General features: G+C 40.0%; 2 protein-coding genes across 2 annotated transcripts in view; both read right to left on the minus strand.

The window, feature by feature from the left end:
- Nucleotides 1–281, minus strand: part of SLC7A5 (solute carrier family 7 (amino acid transporter light chain, L system), member 5) — a 35846-nt gene extending 35565 nt beyond the window's left edge. Inside the window, exon 1 of the mRNA XM_009890035.1 lies at nt 252–281. Coding sequence (XP_009888337.1) covers nt 252–281 — 30 coding nt within the window. The remainder of the gene's footprint in view (nt 1–251) is intronic.
- A 7197-nt stretch (nt 282–7478) lies between these two features.
- The window catches only part of CA5A (carbonic anhydrase VA, mitochondrial), a 20675-nt gene continuing 8394 nt past the window's right edge, over nt 7479–19759 (minus strand). The window contains exons 2-7 of the mRNA XM_009890036.1: nt 18071–18268; nt 13937–14055; nt 12115–12210; nt 11863–11925; nt 9858–10013; nt 7479–7813 (exon numbers count right to left, since the gene is read on the minus strand). Of these exons, the coding sequence (XP_009888338.1) occupies nt 7634–7813; nt 9858–10013; nt 11863–11925; nt 12115–12210; nt 13937–14055; nt 18071–18268 (812 nt within the window). The 3' untranslated portion in view covers nt 7479–7633. The remainder of the gene's footprint in view (nt 7814–9857; nt 10014–11862; nt 11926–12114; nt 12211–13936; nt 14056–18070; nt 18269–19759) is intronic.

A 19759-nucleotide genomic window follows, 5' to 3' on the forward strand; every position in this document is an offset into this window, starting at 1 on the left:
CACACTCCGTACCGGCGGGCCCCTCCCGATGCGCGGGCAGCTCGCACGCCGCCACCCCACACACCCCCCCGCACCCCAAAAGGGCACCCCGCAAAGGGAGCAAAGCGGTCCCCCCCACCGCCCCCCGCTGTCAGCTGCCAGGAGGGGAGGTTTGTTGCCATTCATTCTCCTGCCTGGAGCGGGCGGCGGGTTCCCATAAAGAAGAATGTTGTCTCTCTGCGCGTGTAAACCTAAATTTCTCCAAAACCTGCCTCTCCCAGTTCCCCCCAGCCCCATCCCATTTCAGCCCGCTTACCGTACATAGTTACAGGAGCACAGGCCGAGGCCCAGCTGCTGCAGTGCCTTCATTTCTGCGGAGCAAGGGTTTTGGACTGCAAAAATCTGCCTGGCGTTTCAGATGCTAAGATCACCAAAAAAACTTGTTTGCAAAATAAAAATAAAAATTCGCCAATCCGGCAAGCATACAGGCAAGATGAGCGATTTCTATCACGCTACCTCAATGAAGGTATAGGTTTTGCATCCAAGGAGACTTACTTGGATACTTCACAACAGTGCCGTAGGAGCCAATTCTTCAGCAAATTCGGATGCTCTCTTGGCCTTATGGGATAGGAGGCGAGTTCAGCAGCTGAAGCCTGGAAGCCCTGGCTCTCAACAACAGCCATTCCCATTGAGAGGTGGAAGTGGTACCTTTGAGGAGCTCTTTCACAGCAAGTGATTAGTTGGTATCATACAAGAAGTCATGTTCAAGCTCTGAAACCCAAGGTCGGCGTCCTTCCTTCCTGCACCATCCTCCTCCTCGCAAGTTACAGACACACTTCAGTACAAGCTGTAGGGTGGGTCAGGAGGCTTCCTGTAAAATACCTCAGAAAAACATGAAATCTGCATTCTGGGGAAAGATGTAACATTTTAGTGACATTTTCAGGCACCTCGCACTGGTAATTGGCATCATGACCACTTCCAGCCAGGAGAGGAATCCTGAGCAGCCCCTGGAAGCGCTGATCAGAACCTGACACCTTGTGGCTGTCAGCCCCAACAGCCCAGAGGCTTAAAACCACGTTCATTTCCCATTTCTATAAACATCCATATTTAGGAAGAAAGCTTAGACAAAAATTACCTTTATGCTGAGCACATTTTTCTAGTTTTCAAAGAGAAATGGGATCCTGAAGAGATTGCAAAGACTATGAAAATTAATTAAAAATAAACAGCAAAACATATCTATCACACAATTTTCCTGAAACCCTAAAAGCCTTTCTTTAGCCTACCAGCTTAACACTAGCCCCATTCCACAGGCTATATGACTGTAATCTAAACCGATTATTTCTCAAAGTAAGATTTACCACCATTTACTTGTTACTGTATTTCATAATTTAGTCTAGGCAAAATGTTCACAGGACCACAAAGTCAGAAAAAAAAAAAAACAACCCACCAAACAACGGGTTCCTACAACATACGGGATTGTCTCTTGTGGTGGCCTCGTTACATCAGGATCCAGCGGACAGGACTGGAATTGAAGTAAGATGTATGCTTCAAGTATTTTCAGGTGAATGCTGAAACTCAGTTGTATAGTTGGGTGAGCAAAATCATTCATCGGTGGATTTACTTCACCAACGCTCTAGACTAACTTCTTACTTTAAGGCAAATAAATCACCTGCTCTACCTGCTTGATGGGTGGCATTTTACACCAGATATAAACCTAATTCACAGAAAGTTCCATCAACTTGCACAAGAATGGGACCGAGTTACCTTTTTCTCCCTGCATCCCATTCTTCCAAAAGGGAATTTCTTAGTAGACTGACAGCTAAGAATTTGCAGACTTCACCCTCAGTTTTGACAGCATTTCCATTTGGAAATCCTGGGATCCAGCACCAGTGGAGAAGCAGCCGCTGAACTGCCATATTTCAAATCAACCACATACTTGACTGTCTTGCAAATTAATCAGTCGGAGAGTTAATGCTGCAATTGGTTCTCCATTTGTATTGCTGAGAAAATACCTGCTTTGCAGTCATGGTGTTAGGGTGTGTTCGTATAGTGCTTTATATCTTCAAAGCACTTCACAAATGCTAAGTATTATTATCAGTTCTGACCGCGAACATTAACTCTCTTCAGGCCCCCAAGTTATTCCGCAGAATCTTTGAAGACTATTTGATTATACAATCAGTTCTCCATGTGCTAATACTCAGGCACTCCAAGTTTGTCACATCAAAAAGAAAGACGGAATTATTTGTCAGAAAAACAAATAATTACCAATATCAGAAGTAAATTGGCCATTTGTTAGAAGTAATGTGTATGTTCTTAACCATTTACCGGGAGAGCTGCCTTGATCAAAATAAGACAGCCTGCTGGAACCAAATAAGCCATTTCTTTAGCAAACACCTCGGCTATACTAACATAAGCGCTTATAAGCTTTTTTTGTAGGGTAAATGGAAGTGGTGGTAGCTTCTAGAACCCTTAAATAGTAACCATAGTGGAGCTGGCCTCACTCTTAACCTGTGCCACTCCTTTTTATACTGAAATGTTGTGCCTACACCACGACGGGTACCAAACAGCACAGTTTGAGAGGTTTTTTTATAAAAGTATCGCCTACAATTATTTTAGGGGGGGAATTCCTCAACCAGGTAACTCCTACTTTGCCCATCAAAAGAAGTGGAAACTTGTTTGAATGAAATGAGCTAAATATATCTACATGGTATCTAGACTCTAAGCATGGCTAAGCAGTGAGACAGAGAAATTAACGCTTACTTCACCCGATTAGCCAATTTTTATTGATAAAAGTAATTTATTTTTTGGGGTACTTGATAAGATTCTAGTAGCCACAGCCACTAAATGTGAAACTCTAAAGAGTCACACAGCACATCAGATCAACGTTCAGTTTTATCAAGACCAACTACACAATGGAAAAATTAGCTTAATCAAACAGGTCGAGTTTAATGATCAGCGTCAAATGAAGTAGTTCAGCAACGATCTCCAAAATTTGGAATCCCATTTTAGACAGCATGTGGCATCTAGCTGAACGTAACAAAAAAATCAGATATCCTTCTCTCATACAGCGACAACAGAGAGGTCATTGTTCTTTCATTTCAATTATAATACAGTTCAGCAGAGTCTTTCATAGCTTTTAAGTATCACAGAATGTCTGACATCTGATTAGACTCCACTTACAATGAACTGGTTCATTCTCAAGGAGGAATTGTATTATTTTCAGAAAAATCTACTTTTTAACTTGGAGAGCTTAATTACACAATGAGATACAGGCACAGATTTCTCCATGTTTCTTTATTGCATAGTAGCACACTAATGTAACAGTTTAAAAATCCAGCAACAAGAAGTTTCTTTACATCAGGTAAAAAACAAGGAAAAAGGCCTGAATCCTAGGAGAACAAAAGGCATTCCCTGTTACATATATTGTCCGCAAAGACAATTATTTCAGTAAATTATGATTAGGCAGACAACATGCATTAACATACACAATGTAATAACTGCCATGAAAACAAGATGCACAAAGAAAAAAGCAAAGATGTGCCAAGAAAAACAAGTGACAACATTGAAAATTAAGGCATTCAAATTTTAAAGCAATTGACTATTGACTATGAAGTGAGCGGAAAAAGGAATCCTTCCTCAAAAGTAAACCATGTAGAATTCCAGTACTCTAAAACCCAGCAGATTTTCGTGAGATCAAAGCAATCTCCCATTTCTATAGGTTTCAAAGCCAAAAGATACACTCCTGTCAGACTTGTGGTAAAAATACCAATGCAAGCCATCCGTGACAGAAGACAATAAAAGACTGGTCAGGTATACGTGGTGGCGTACACCTGAAGTGCACTGGTGTGAAAGTTCTGGAATGTAGGAATATGGATCAAACATTCAAACGCCAAATGAAGTCGTTCCAACTATGGAGTCACCAAGAAGGAGACTTCTGATAAGAGCAATATTTAACAGAAATAATGGAAGGCAGTTGCAAGTCAGACCAACACGGATGCAGATCTATGCTCAAAAACCTTCTACTCCCTTTTCAGTAAGCTGTCATCAAAATTATTTCTATTACAGTCTTTAATTCTTAGTACTTACTGCCAAAAGAATGCCTCCCAGTACAGTATTAAGTAACGGAAGTGACTACTATGCAAGAACAAATACAAACGTGTGCTTTGACCCTTTTGTATTGTACCATCTAAAAGAGCCTTAAGATTCCTATGCAGTCACCTTTCAAACAGAGTTTAACTTAGTTGTGCAAAATCATTACAAATATTAGCGCTAGTCCAACAATCAAATCTACCCCCCCAACTGAGAGAATAAGACAAAAGAATTATATCCCATCTCCTGTTTTACATACCTGTGCACGCACACAGTATTATTTTTCTTGAAGTTAGCTTTTGCAAGGCCAATACAGTCATTGTAACATAAAAGTTAAAAAAGCCCTCCCAAAAACCCCAAAAACCTTTCTGTTCATTTCCAGACTGCTAATTTCAACGACAATCTGCCCTGCGACTGCAAGATTCCCTACCTTAACCAGAGATGCTAAAACAGTAACAAGTAAATGCAAGACTCAAAAACCAGTGAAATAACTGTAACAGAAAATCCCTGTAAACCTTATTTTTGTAGCACAGTGGAGTTAATTTTTTCTACATTGACCCTGTTTCCAGGTGTTTGAAACAGCCACTCCTGAAACCAAAACTGATTAATTTTACGTCAGTATACTTAGATGTGATTTTATCTAAAAGTGTATGGTATATAGCTTATAAACTATACAACTGGATAATGTACATATTCTCTACCAAAACTTCCATGATAATACTGTAACAAAGTAAGTAAATCTCTATGAGAATTTTAAATAGACCACTGAAAATAGAATATCCACCATCATGTCTGATGGATGCATGGTGGTGAGCATGTTAAAAAGAGACTTACACACCTAGGAAGAAAGTTTGGTTCAGTGGAGCAAACCTAACCATTGAGAACTCAGTTGGGTATGAGCATACCATGGCATTATGAAGCATCTGAAGATTAAACATGTCCCCTACAGTAGTTCCCTAAGAATAAAATATGTATTTTGTATTTGCATATGCTAGGAAACCTATATTAACTAGTGAAACAAGCTCAGTGGATCAGAGATACGCAAAAAGTTGGTGCAAATTACCAAGGCAACTAAAAAAAACTTTGAGCAATTGCATGAACCTTTTTGAAAGACCCATTCATATATGATAGGGATATTGATGCAGGCTACCTACAGCTAGCTTCGTCCTGCTGTCTCACCTGTATTTTTAAATGTGAAGGCAACATTAAGATGTTGTTATATTACAATTATTCCTAACTGCTAACAATGAGCAGCAAAAATCCAAAAGACAGACAAGATATATGCCAGCTCTGAATCACTGCCATCTTTCTATGGGATCCTCCTCAGAAAAGTGTTTGCAAGAACAGCACTGAACAAAAGTTTCAAGCTTAACAATGACTGGATCACGTACATTCAGGCAGAAAGTAAAAGAAATCTTTTCCTATTGCCAGAACTGTAGATATCCCTTCCAAAATTATTTTGGAACCTGTAATTCTCTGGCAAAACCATCACTGATGTGATTCTGCAGACCACAAACATAGCAAAAAGTCTCTCTGATGATGCCAAAGACTGCACGGTTCAACTGAGATGGTATAGTTCAAACAAGTTGGCATAGATGGTATAGTTCTACAGAGTTCAACTGAGATGGTAAGGTTTGACCAAGCAGTAAGGGCTTGGGCGAGGTAATGAAACTAAAGATATATACTACCATGTTAAATATACTACATCGTAAAAATAAGTATAGTAGACTGGGATAGAAGAGAGATTTTCGGACATTTATTGCCAAGAGTCACTCTAAGGTCAAGTGGCCGCATTTCAAATTGCCAAAGGAGAAAGGCACAACTGTTGTAACATAACAACAGTCTGAGGTAGAGCTATTAAGGAAGCAAAGGCAGAACCTGGGCACTTAATTGGTTAAACAAGAGTATTCAAAAGCCTTAAAATCATCAGGGTCATACTAAAAAGTGTTAAAGTGCTTTTAAACTGAACAGTCGGATTTAAAAAAAAAAAAAAAAAAACAAAAAAAACAAACCAACAAAGTATCTATTCTAAAGTTCTGAATTTAGCATTGACAAAGTAGTGTCCTGGCATCAATTGTGCTGAACCACACCAGCAACCAGTGACTTTGCTTACTGGCAGAAGCAGACCAAGTAACATCTGTTCTCCAAGAAGACTCCTCAAATACAATCAATCAAGACCACATCATGTGCTTCCAGACAGACCTGTTCCTCATCAGAAAATCTGACCATACATTTGGTACATGAATTTCATGCACAGGCACACTGTTAAATACAGTAAAGCATAAAAAGCCACTGAGAAAGGTGCTCGGGAGAAAATTATGGGTAGTAGCAGTATGCTTCAGAGGTAGAAAATACTTGTGGCAACTGGACCATAACTCTAAGGTAAGGCTCCAGAGCTGGCAGCTTACACAACAATTTCGTCTGGTCCACAAATAAATTTCTACCACCACTTTACTTTGCTACCATAAGGTGCTATAAATACAATCTGGTCCCCAGTTGTCCTGAAGCTAGATAACTCTTTTTATAAGAAAAGTACATCTTAAGACAAAACTTTGAAGAGAGTGCACTGGTGCTCTATGAGTTACTGAAAAAAAAAATCTTTCAAGTATCTGAATGCTGCATTTTGTCCATAGTCTCCTAGCATTGGATTAGGTTTCAGAAATTGTTTGGGTTTTTTTTTTTTTCTCCCCAGATTCCACAGGGAGGGTCAGCTGGGGCTGATTTAATTTTGCTTTCCTTTGATGTGATCGGTTTCCTGGGATCAATTCCACATTTTCGCCTAATTTGCTGTTCTTGCCAATCTTGAGGTACTGGTGAATTCTCTTCTGCTCTCTTCTCCTGGTACATTATTAATACAGAAAAGTAAATGTTGCCAAAGCTCAAAGCTTCTGCATTTCTTATAAGGTTTTAGAAAAAGTCTTCTGACTTGTGGTGTAGATAGAGTGGACATTCTATGGCATCCATATCAAACATGGATCAGGCAGTCAATAGAATGGAAAGAGGTTAGATTCTGTAAGTAATTTTTTTCCTTTTCGTCTTGTCATCCTAACCACCAAGGAAAAAGGAAGAAGATAAAATGTCTCCATATATGTGACTAGAGAATCTAGTTTTCTTCCCAAACCTCTGAAACAATTCCACAAAAGGACCTGAACAGTATTGATACTTTTCACTTCTTCACACTTCCTGCTTGCTAACATCTTTCTAGTTGGGACCATTAATTCATGCAAGTCACTAAAAGAGCACTTGAAGAGACACAGAACCCAGAAAAGCAGCAGGGGAAGAGATCACCTGCCCTTATTTTTCCTTTAACTGTCAAAATAATTCCTTATTGATCCCTGCTTTAAAGCAAGTCCCTGTGTTAAGGGTTAATATTACTACTTTAAAAAGCAAACCTAAAAAACCCCACAGCTTCTCTACTGAAGGTCAAATGGCACTTAGCAGAACTGAAACTGGCTGGCTGTGAAACTGTACAGCATACACACACTGCAGAAAAAGGAAAACTAATTAAAAAATAACGTCAGTTATATCCAGGTATTGCAGTCTGGACTGACATTTCACGGGCCACCTATGGCCTGATCTGCTCAGCATGGTCCTTAGGCTGTACTTCAGTATTCAAGAGATGCCTGCTTTGGAAGGATGAACGGACGGTTCTGTTCATTAATGGCTGAAGAGGACGGAAGTTGTCTACCATTCTCTTTTCTTCTTCACCATCTGAAGTAAAGAGCAGCATCCGAAATGCCTCCAGCTGAGAATGAGAAATGTCCAATTTTGTGACTTTACTAACTGGAGAATTATTGGAGTTCACAACAAAACACAATCATTCACGCTTGGAAAAAAAAAATAAAAATCAGAGGTACTATTACATTTGCATTCTGAGAATTTTAGCACAAACTTCTGCCACAGCTTTGTCACCTGCTGGTAAAGATTACACCATCATCCATACCAATGCAGAAGATGAATTGTCAGTCATCTGCCATCTTTGGGCAAACTCAATCTCAAACGTGGCATGTCTGAGACGGAACCGATTCCCGTTCAAACACTGGAACATATGCTATCTTTAAATAAGTCTCTCCAACCTTCTTAATTTACACCCTTGCTGGAGTTCTGTTATCTTATACAGACATGCATATGCTGGCACCCAGAAAAGAAAGAACCTCAACAAGCAACAGTCTACATAGTTGTTGTTCTTAGTGGTTTATAACTGGGGATTAAGATAAAGTATGCAGCACATCGGCTTTTAATGCTCACAAGGGCATTACAATGTTAAGTAAACTATGAGCCTTTCTATACCATAAAAGAATGAGAGGGAAGAAGAGCCAAGGGGCAAAAAAAAAAAAAAAAAAAAAAAAAAATATCCATGACAGCATAAGAGTTCTTGTCCGGGAGAAAAAAAGGAGGGAAAAAAAAAAAAAAAAAAAAAAAAAAAAAAAAAAAAAAAAAAAGAGAGAAAAAGTTTCAGGTGAAAAGAAGAATGATACACTATGCATTCAGTTCTCTCTGCTCTGTTAACAACCCTCAGTTCTTCCCGTTCTGTTCCTTTACGTAAACTAAAACAATAAGATCATGTACATGCCTATTTGTCAGAGTTAGTGTTTGCTTGGAGCATGACTTTCCAGATGAGCTAGCTCCACGCAGAAGTTGTGTTAAAAAAACAAAAAAATCAGTATTTTGCCTCATGTTGTTGGACTCACACTTCATTTTTAATCAAAGCCTCAAAAACCAGGGACAATGCACAGATAACTTTCAGTGCCTCTCAAACCATGAAAAAATGGTAGATTTTTGGGGGTTGTTTATTTTTATTTGCTTTGCAACAATCTCCAAGACTTTTTCCATGCTGTCATGCCCCTCAAAGTACTCCACTTCTTGAATGGACAAAAAAACCTGAAAACTTCCAACAAAATCTGCAATTGTGGTACAGTTCCGATGAGTCCTCTTTCTGACCATTTTCTACATGCCCCTACATCCACCAAGAAATAACACCACATTGAAACATGAAGTACTAAAATTAAAAGCAGCAGTAGAGGGCATATGGAGACAAGTTTGGGTCGGTGTCAGAACAGACTATTGACCATGAACTTCTCCACTTGAAATAACTTCTATAATACAAACATTTGCTGAAACCTTTGTTTGTCTATCCTTTTTAAAGGGGAATGAAAAATGGAATTCAAGGACAGTACAGCCAAATACTGCATAAACGTGCCTGCAAAGGCAAAAGAGAAAACCCAGTGGGGGCTCACTCTATCTCTTGCCATCAGAATGGCATGTGAAGGACTCAGGCACCCACCATCCCTTCTGTACCTTCAGAGTCTGCCCAAGGGAAGAACAGAGGATTAGCCCTCGCAGTCTCTGCAAAATTTCTGTGCAAATGCACATGGCTATCAAGAATATGCACAAAAGGTCAGAGTTTGGAATTTCACAAAACCTCCCCTTTCTCCTCCCTCCCTACCACAAAAAGGGCTGCATCCTGGTAAGGAGAGCAAAATTATGCAGTGTTCCAATAAATAACCTTAGAAGTTTTCAAGGGTCAGCTTCCAGCATAAGACATTGGTAATCAAGATAAAACTCTATTGGAGAGTTGGAGAAATGTCTTCAACTGCTTACTGAAGAGGTCATAAGTCTTCCAATATTAGCTGTTATAAATGTTAGGATACCTCCCCAAACAAATACTGTGTATGAAGCAGCTTACTGGTACTGGTAAACAACTACTTCTGTCCATCTTCCCCTTCATGACAGCAGGCAGTCAAACAGGTATGGCAAGATTTGAAACGTTTTGAAAGCATGAGTTTTACCTGGTTCTCATCAACCTCTATTGGCTGCTTCTTAATAATCCATGTGACTGATTCGGTAAGTGGCGGAGTAGTCAAAGAGCCCGCGTAGGTCCAATAATCAGGGCATGAAGGTATCAAACAGGAGGGATCAAAGACATCAAACTCGATAACAGTGTCCTAAACCACAGAAAGAATTTAGTTTTAAAAATTGTGTTTTGAGAAAAAAAAAGACAGACAATTTAAACACCTTAGCAATTACATTAAATACTGTACGTGTTATATATGCATTTGCAAAATTAATTATTGTGAATATTAATAATGATCTACATAAAAAAGTAATTTAAAACCCCATAAGCTTGTACAAAATTGGTAAGCTGGGTTAATGCAGAAGAGGCAGGTAGTGAGTAGACAAAATTTAAATGTTTCTGTTGCCCCCACAATCCATTAAGAATTCACTGCAGAAGAAACAAGGAGTGCGAAGGAGCAACTGACTACGTCTTTGTGGGAGTTAGAAGCAAACAGGAAAAGGAAAGAATAAGGAGTGGAATAAGTTCAGGTAGTTCTGCCAGATATACTTAATAGACGGCAAACAATAGTGCTTTTACTTTTCAACACATGATTTTAGGCAGCAGGGATAGGGAAGAGGACTAAAATGTTATTTAAATCACATCAAGTATTCTTGTCTCCAGAACGTGCACTCCCACAAGTGAGATAACAGACAGTATGTAGGGGCTTCAGAGCCCATGATTTCCTGCACAAACGTTTTACTCCTGGGGTACTTCCAGGATACACTGGCAATGCAGGAAATGAAAATCCTGTTTTTCCTTAGATAGGCTTTATCAGTTCCCCACTGAGAAATGTTACAGTAAAGAATTTTTCAAAAATACGGAGTTGGACAAGAGATTCTAGATGGGAGCTTTCACCCACCATGTAAGAGATGAAGGCGCAAGGACATCTGAACAGGTATTACCTGACCTCCCTCCTCTTAACCAGGGTGATGTTCCTAGGGTTTGGTGCTTAAGTCAGTGATAACGCTGGCAAGGCAACAAAGGTTTTCAAACATTTTAAACCAAGTGCTGATGAGCTGCTGGGTGACTGACACCCTTTGGAAACGAGATCTCTTTCCGAGATGCAGATGTTCTTTTTTTAAAAAAAGATCTTTAGTTTCTTTCAAATTCATATGCTGTAAAACATTATCTTCTCACAATGGATGTATATTCACAGATTTTTGCAGGTCTTTTTGGCACTGAACTGACTTGTTTGGCATTTATCTGGCAGAATTTTCACTGCACTGCCATAAATATTTGTTTTATTTGGATTAAAAAAAAATCCTTACTGTGATAAATCACGGCACAGCGACTTCAACTGGATGTGCTCACAAGCCCGCAAAATTATTGATGTGTGTTTTTTGTGTGTACTTTCAAAAAGGAATGGGCACGCAGAGGCACATGAGCTGCTTCCAAGCCACTATCAGAGATGCAGCACTCCCTCTCCTGGCAGAAGTTAGAAATCAGCTATGAAGAAAGAGTCCCATTCCCCTAGCAGAAAATTTGCAGTGTTAAAAAAAAAAAAAAACCCAAAATAATCTCCTCTTCAAAGATCAGACAAAAATCAGAAAAAAAAGAAATAAACTACCACTTTACACAGCACAGAAAGTTCCTTCCAGTTAAACAACATATAAAAACTAAACCAGTGGTGTGTGTTTTCACAGAAGCTGAAGGGCAAGCTTCAGTGAGGTCAAGCATTAAACATGTGCGTGCCCTTTTAAAGAGATACAATCTCAAGAGCATAATTTCTTAAACCAAGATGTCTGGAAAACTTAAAGTATAGAATTCCTCCTTAAAAATTAGCTTTTCCCCCCTCCAGTATAATCAACAATTCACCCAAGGTGTCAATCAGGTCCCCTACTGACATTTAAGGAAGAAAGCATTTATTAGTGTTTTTCTATTCTCAAAGTATTCTTTAGGTTGAATGACTGTGTTAGCCATGCTGAGTGATAACTGGTGGGACGCTTAAAAATACTTACTTTGTGTTTAACTGCTGGCAACGCATCAACCAGTGTCTGCAGCCCTTCGTGATGTGCTCCTAGCTGCAGGAGACAGGTAGGAGTTAGAGAGGAGTTAGAGAATCATTAAGCTGACATTCTACATATCTACCTTAATCAGGTTTTTTTTTTAAAAAAAACCCCAACAATTTAGAGGTATTTTGTCCTAAATAGATTTTAACAACATGGAAATAAAGAGTCATCATTGCTGCCTATTATGCAAAGTTAAATTACCTTTAAAAACACTCCGATAACAGCCAAGCCGTTACCTTCCATTACAGCTTCTTCAAAAGTTGGGTACACAACGGCATTCCAGTGTACTAAATGCAACTGAAATATAAATCAATGAGAAATCAACACATGCACAGAGCACAGCAATGATACCAAGAAACTTGACTTTTGATCTTTTGGTCCTTGGCAATTTGAGACACTGCAGTGAGCTACCACAGAAATCAGACACCAAGAAAATGAGGACCAAAATTTTACTGGAAAATAATGGTACTTCCCTTCTTTTTTTTGCCTTTTTTGTAGACAACAGCCAAAGACCCATAAAATCCATTTCACACATGAAAGGGATTTTGTTTGTGGGATATTGGTAACAGGAATGCTAGTTAAAAGCACAAAAAAGGCTTAGCATACCTGGAGCTGAAGGACTCTTCCATCTCATAACAGGAAGAACAGAGCATGCTGTTTTGCTAAGGAACATTCTCCTGCACATAACATATGCTTCCTCTGCATTGCTTGCAGTCCAATACAAGCATTTCATTGAGGGGTTTTGTGTATTAAATAGATAGCCAGCACCAGTCCCAAAACTTAGTCATACAGTTTTGCTGTTAATGTCTTGCCAAGCTGACAAGCATCATTATGAATACCTAACAGGAGATAAACATCTTCTCAAAAATAAGCAATAATCACTTTTCAAATTCTTCATCTTTGGCATATAACTATGTTTATACCTGTCACACTTTCCTCCCTGAGCAATTTAATCTGTATTTTTGCTCACTGGCTCCATTCTTTTTATTGACTCTGCCTTAATAGTTACTTACTCACAGAAGTTTTGCTGCTTTAGTAATTGCTTACGAGTTGAAAACAGCTAATAAAGTGATCACGATAACGACTATATTACCAGAGAACTCTGCTGTACATTATTCTAATGACTCTAAGAAACACAAAAAGATTGTTGATAACTGGAATAAACTTTCTAACATTAGCCAAAGCTCTTGCGGTCACATACACAAGACAGTAATTTAATACAAAGTAAACAGGACCGGGCTTCTTGAGTGACATGTATGGGTGTGAGAATTAAATAATCTTGCATTTCCTCTTTTAATTTTTTTTTTTTACTTTTTTTTGCTTTGTTTCTCTGCAAGTGTTTAGTTATAATAAACTAAGTGATTTTAAAGCAGTAAGGATTGGGAGATTTGAAGGTCCACTAGAGACAGCAGCTGAGATGCAGCGTGTTTGCCACACTCCCAAGAAAACAGATCCTACACTCTTAGCCTACTGCAGCTCAGAGGTAAAGCACTTACATTTTTGTTTTAATTGAGAGCTCTGAGCTTGCACATTTACCTCGGTATTTGCTGTCCACCTGATCTGCACCACATTAGCTGGGACCTGGGAGTTCATTAAGACTTGATTGTACCCTCAGTCTGTTTTCTGTCTCATCGTTTTCCCCCTTAAAAGCAGGAAGGACAAGCAGAGTTGTGCCACTCCATCCAGACAGAGCTGGAATAGCAATGATACTTTGCTGCCTGCCATTGGCTTGTTCGGCAGCTACCCCTGAGGACATTCAGGGAGAAGAAAACATAACCGAAACTTTCAGTAATAGGGCCAATGTTCAATTTTAAGACTGTGTTTTCGTCCAGAAAATACAATGAGTATGAATATACTAATACAACGGTAGACAAGCTGTGGCACCTACCAGGTCTGATTCTTAACAGTAAGCTGCAATTCTTCAAATAGGGAGTTTTCTAGCATGCAGTATAGTCACGGACAGCCTGATACCTAGCCTCCAGTCCCTGAAAGTATTTGTGCTGTTCAGCATTTTATCTCATACCTCTGCCGGGTAAAATTTACTGTCAACGGTGTGCTCTGAACCCCACTCGTTTATAGCTCCCCAATGGAAGTGGAACTGCTTTAGCCTGTATTGGTTTTCCAAGGGACCTCCAATGATTACTAAAAAACAAAACAAGACACACATATTAATAAACGTGATTTAGAATTGTCCAGACAAGTAACACAGCAAGATCCTGCTTGAAATAAGTTGGCACAGGGAAGAAATCAGCAGCTATCTTAACTGAAACAGTCTCTCATTGCTCAGCTACTTTTACAATTTACTTTGCTATGACAAAATTGTTCAAGCAAACACATCACACCTTTTCCCTGCAGTTTGAATCAACTATATCAAATTGAAGATGATAAGCTAAATAGTCTCCTCATCCAGCTCCCCTCAAGGGAATGATTTTTTTTTTTTTCCAATTCACATGAAGTTTGGCAGAGTCATGGTGATTATATGTTACGTTCTATGCTCTTCTCTTTGAGCAGGCTTATGAGAACTGCCTTACCAGAAGAAACATGTATGACAAAGCAATGGATGCACCTATGAAATGACATCCCAGTGAAGCCTCAATATCTACACAAAATATTGACATTTCCCATGACAATACAAGACTTTGAAAAATCCAATTTTGCCAGTAGAATCAGTACACTGTATCAAATGTTCAATTCTGCTTTTTCAAGTTACAAAAATCCAAACATACTATTCTGCTTCAATGCAGCTTTCAGATTGCATAACTGATGTTGAAAGATTTCCTGCACAGCCTGAAATATGCTAATATCGCGCCTACCGTAAACTGTTCAAGATACACTCCACAAAGCATCTAAACATGCAGTCTGCCTATGGGCAAGATTCTGAGTTTATGGAAGCTTTAATCCACTTTTTAGCCATAAGTAAGAGTAAACATTCAGTCTGCTCTCCTGATTTCAGAAGGCATCTCATCATTTTGCAAATACACGAATGAAAAAGATTATGCCTAGTTTTCTGCGTAGTGTTGATTTTTACACATTTCCTCATAACTGAAGCAGGAACATCCTGCAAAGTCTTCTTGCTAGTTATTACATCACAGCATCTGGTAAACAAGAGATGATAATTACTTCCGAAGGGCTAACAATAAATATGTAGCTGTAGAGACCCATTTGCTGATTTTTACTTAACTGTACATCTTTGTTAAATTTCATAGCAAACCACCGTATAAAGTACATAATCCCAACATTACTTTTGAATCAAAAGAAGGTAATCACTTTAATGCTAAGAAGAAAACAATGAGAGACATTTAGAGCTGCTCTTGTCTTTTTTCCTGAAAACCAGACAGCCGTTTTGAAATTCTAGCTAGATAGGCCTGCTTGTGATAAAAGAGTAAGCTAAAACAAGCTATGCAAATTGACATTTAATTAATTTCATCCACTGCTGCTGAGCTTTTTGCATAAATGCAATACTGACCGTCACTAAAAAAACCCATGATGGAGAAAGGTAACTTTCAGGGATGGGCTGAAGATGGGGCCCACACTGCCAAGTCTTTCAGAATTAAAGTTTCTGCACTCTATCCATTCCTGATTATGTGATGATGCAAATGCACAAGTGACTATATTCGTGTTAATAATCACATTCACTTCAATGTTTACCTCAGGAGTAAAGTTAGGCACAGGCACGCATACCTAGCAAATCAGATTCTATAGTGGACACTAGAAAGTGGCAGGAAAGAGACAGGAACTTACAGCCCCTTTACAAGCATTTTTGCCATTTCATTTCCTCTCAATTTACCAGTCTTGTTAATTTCACAAAATAGAAATTTAAAGGAACCCTAACAACAACCAGAGGAAAGAATCACATCACCTTTTTACTGTAGTCCTAGTTCTGTTTCAGTCTCATTTCCTTACAGCAGATGGCATTCACGCACACAGATGGGACCACGTTCTGTACATACCTTCCCCACACCCTCTTTCTTCTTCATCTTCCTGCTCTGCTCATAAGCAAACACCCCATGGCAGCACTACCTTCATCTTTTGCCCAAGTCTTGTTTTGCCTCATCTCAGAAGCTGGGGGCATTTTTGTCTATCCTGGATGCACGTTTCATTTTGTCTTTTTCATCTTCTGTTTCATATTTGTTGCTTTTTTTTGCTTATTCATAAGCTTCCTTCTCTGGATTTCTATTATTGTTAGACAGAAGCTGGCAGAAAGAAAAATCAGAAATAGCAACAGTAAAGAGACAAAGGTGGAGGAGAGAGGCAGGCACTTGAAAAGCTGGCTATTTATACAGCAACATCCCATGATCTGGTGTTTCTCTGTCATTTTGGAGTCCTGTCACTGATCATTTACTGCCATCCTCCATTTGCCGTCATCACCCTTCACTGACTTTAATTCATTTGAGGAAGATGATGATGATGAAAAGGCAGCCATCCAGGAAGAGGCAGCAAGAATGCTCACACTTAAAGATTCATCTCAAGTGTTCAGGCTTATAGATGAAGTGGATAAGATCTTTCAGAGCTGTGATGTGCCCTGAGTAGCCAGCCTCTGACAGGCCAGCGCCCCTCTAATTGACAGTCCTGATGATTCCATGCTTGCCTCTATGTCACAAACACTGTCCCTGTGTATTTAAATGTTGCATATTTCTTGACCTTCCACAGGCAACTCCCCTCCATTACATCATTTCTTGCAGAAAAAAACCCGACTTTGTTATCCATCAAACTGCAAACCATTACACTTTTCAGGAGCACATCCTCAACAGATAGTGGGATATGGCTGTATAAAGTAAAAGACTGATAAATTAAAAGCAAAATTGATCTAAAGTTAGTAAGCTAAAAATCACTGATGAGCTAACAAGTGATGTCTCCACCTTAGTCTCTCCTCTAACCCCACCTCACTAACGCAATAGCAGTTTGTACTGTAAAAACAGAAGTGCTCAGACAAACAAGGGCAAGAATATTCCCTGGTTGGAAACTAATGTTGTAGGTGAAGAGCTATAAACAACTAAAAAAAAAAAAGCCAAACATTAGACAAGCCCCTGAAAGCTCCATGCATTCCACCACTACTGTTTTTGCTGCATTATTTTATCAGCCTCTTTCCAAATATCAACCAAAAATACTGGTATGGCAGAGGCAAAGCATTTGTTTTTATTTGCATGCTGAAAACCTTACCAAGAGCATTATTAAATCCCCTGTGAGGCTCTAGTAACTCTTATGGTAAGCAGTCATCTTAAACACGTATTACTCTAATTGAATAGGTTCAAACTTGCCCAGGGTCCCTCAGTTTTTCCCTCCAGGCCAGCTGAGTAACTGACGTGAATCATGTGCTTCACAATATCTCTGACCAACTGCTACCAGTTCATCTACCTTTAGGAAATACCTTCTTTATACATACCAGGAATAGCCTTTGGTAAACTCAACTTTTAAAAGGAACAATGCCCAGGAAATCTGGAATTTGGTAGCAATACCTTGATTTCAAGTCACTTGACTCTATTAAGCTTTAAAAAAAACGTAGCTGCTCAGGTCAGTGCACTGACACAGAACTGATTCACAACAACTTGCTGGAATGCATAATTGGATTTCGCATGGATGGACTCCCGCTTATACTAAAACAACAGGAACACACGCACCTGCTCCCTGTGGTAGCAGCTCAGTATTATTTAATTCTCCAAAAGCTTATTGAGATAAGTATGTATGCTTTCCAACTGAAAGTAATTTTGCTGCTAATTATTTCAAATGCATTAAATATATCTGTTAACACCGCAAAAGAGATAAGTGGCAGATTACTTTAATAGTAACGATGGAATCTCATTTAAAATTAAGTACATACATATACGTGTAACTGAAGATTGACTCATGTGGACAAAACTGTGATATTACGAGACCTAATCAAAATGCAGGGCGTTAAGGCTTGTGCAATAAGAATAATTTTCAACCTACAACAGAGGATTTGTGCTCAATGTCCATGGTAATAAATACATAGCAAAAGTGAGGCCTATATAGACCTTCTGCATTGCAATTCCCATCACTGTAAATCCATGTTTAGCTAAAGCATTCTTTTATCATACATTCATTTTCAATATTTGTCCTGAGGTTTTAAATCACGTAAGTATTTCTCCTCTCTTAGCATTGACAAGACATTAAATTGATTTTTCTGAGTTTTGCTTACTTGATCTATCAGTAGAATCATCAAACTCAACCAGGAATGAATATCCATTGTTCCAGATGTGAAGACACGTTGTTGGGTCGTAGCTGATTTTCAGAGGCTTCAGAAAGGGGTCATAAACACTGTCTCTCCACTGGATATTGATAGGAGACTGTCGGGTGCCCCCAGGAATTGTAAGCGGACTCTGCCAAAGTGGATGCACTGGAAGATGATGAAGAGAGTCAGGCTCTAACACATGATACAGAATCCAACTAAATACTTCAGAACTTTTTGGCAAGAGAAGATGCTTTGGCATATTGGCTCCAAAACCTAATTCAAGTCAGCTGATGCACAGGCAAGTAAAATAATAATACATTCCAGCTGCATGACTCAGAGCTACACAGGGAAGTGCAGTAGTTTCACAGAATCATAGAATGGTTTGGGTTGGAAGGGACCTTGAAGATCACCTAGTTCCAACCCCCCTGCCCTGGGCAGGGACACCTCCCACCAGCCCAGGTTGCTCAAAGCCCTATCCAACCTGGCCTTCAACACCTCCAGGGATGGGGCATCCAGCTTCTCTGTCTAATTTGACTTACAACTGTGTTGATACCTTTCTGCATTTGCAAAACAATCTTCAGATAATTGCTGTCCCCTTATTTGCCAGAAAATTGTTTTCCTTTCATTGCCAATTGATTTTAAGGTGGCTTCCGCTTCACAGCTTTGCCAGAGTCTCAGCACACCACGTCAGCTTTCCTTGTGCACGAACTTGTGCATCAACTGACGTCAGATTGCACCAGACACAGGATAACTCCCACTGGAAAGCAAAAATATTCTCTTGAAGGTGCCGGTCTTTTGCCTTTGTGTGCTCAGGGGTTACACCACTTCTAAGGGTGTAATAGTGCCACTGAAACACCCATACCAATATTGACCAAGACTACTTCATGCAGTCGGGACCTAGAGCTGATCATCCCCACCCCTGTAAAATCCTGAACTACCAGTTTTGGGGGCAACTTGGGTGTCTCAAACTGGCACGAGCAGGGCAGATGCACGAATATAGTTTCCATAGGATTTTGTTCTGCTTAAAAACAGAACCCAGATCTGCGTGGAGGGGGAGCACTCGTTCACCTGCCGCCCCCCCAACATCAACAACCCTCAGACGAAGGTTTTTGCGCCCTGCCCACCCGCCGAACCCACAACTGGGAGGCTCTGAAGCACAGCATTACTGGCCACTTCCTTACATACAACTGCTTGTGGTCTTTTGCAAGGGGAAAAGAAAAAAACACATTAAATCCTTTAACAAACCACTCACACGAGGGGCAGATAAACAACCTCCCTCACACCTCCATCCCCCGCGGTTTCCTCAGCAAGGGGCAAACTTTATCAGCCTGCGCAAGGCCGACACATGCAGAAGCGGGCGAGCAGAGTACTCCGCAAAAGTGCCTCGTCTCTCTCTTATTATTACTGCCATTTCCTGATGTTTCAGCGGAGGAACTGTCACGGACAAAGCCAAGCTGAACTTGGCGTCCTCGCCTCTTCTACACAAACTTTGGAGGCGCCGGCGGCCCCCTCAGCCCGGGAGGGGGCTGGAAGCCACGGAGGGCCACGGGCGCTGCCCCTGCCCAGGCCCCTCGGGCGGGCGCGGTGGGCAGCGGGGCTGCCTCGGGGCGGGGAGAGCGAGGGGGGCTCGGCGCAGCGACCCGCTCTCCTAAGGCG

Source organism: Charadrius vociferus, unplaced genomic scaffold (assembly GCF_000708025.1).
Source record: "Charadrius vociferus isolate BGI_N301 unplaced genomic scaffold, ASM70802v2 scaffold1028, whole genome shotgun sequence".
Taxonomy (NCBI): Eukaryota; Metazoa; Chordata; class Aves; order Charadriiformes; family Charadriidae; genus Charadrius; species Charadrius vociferus.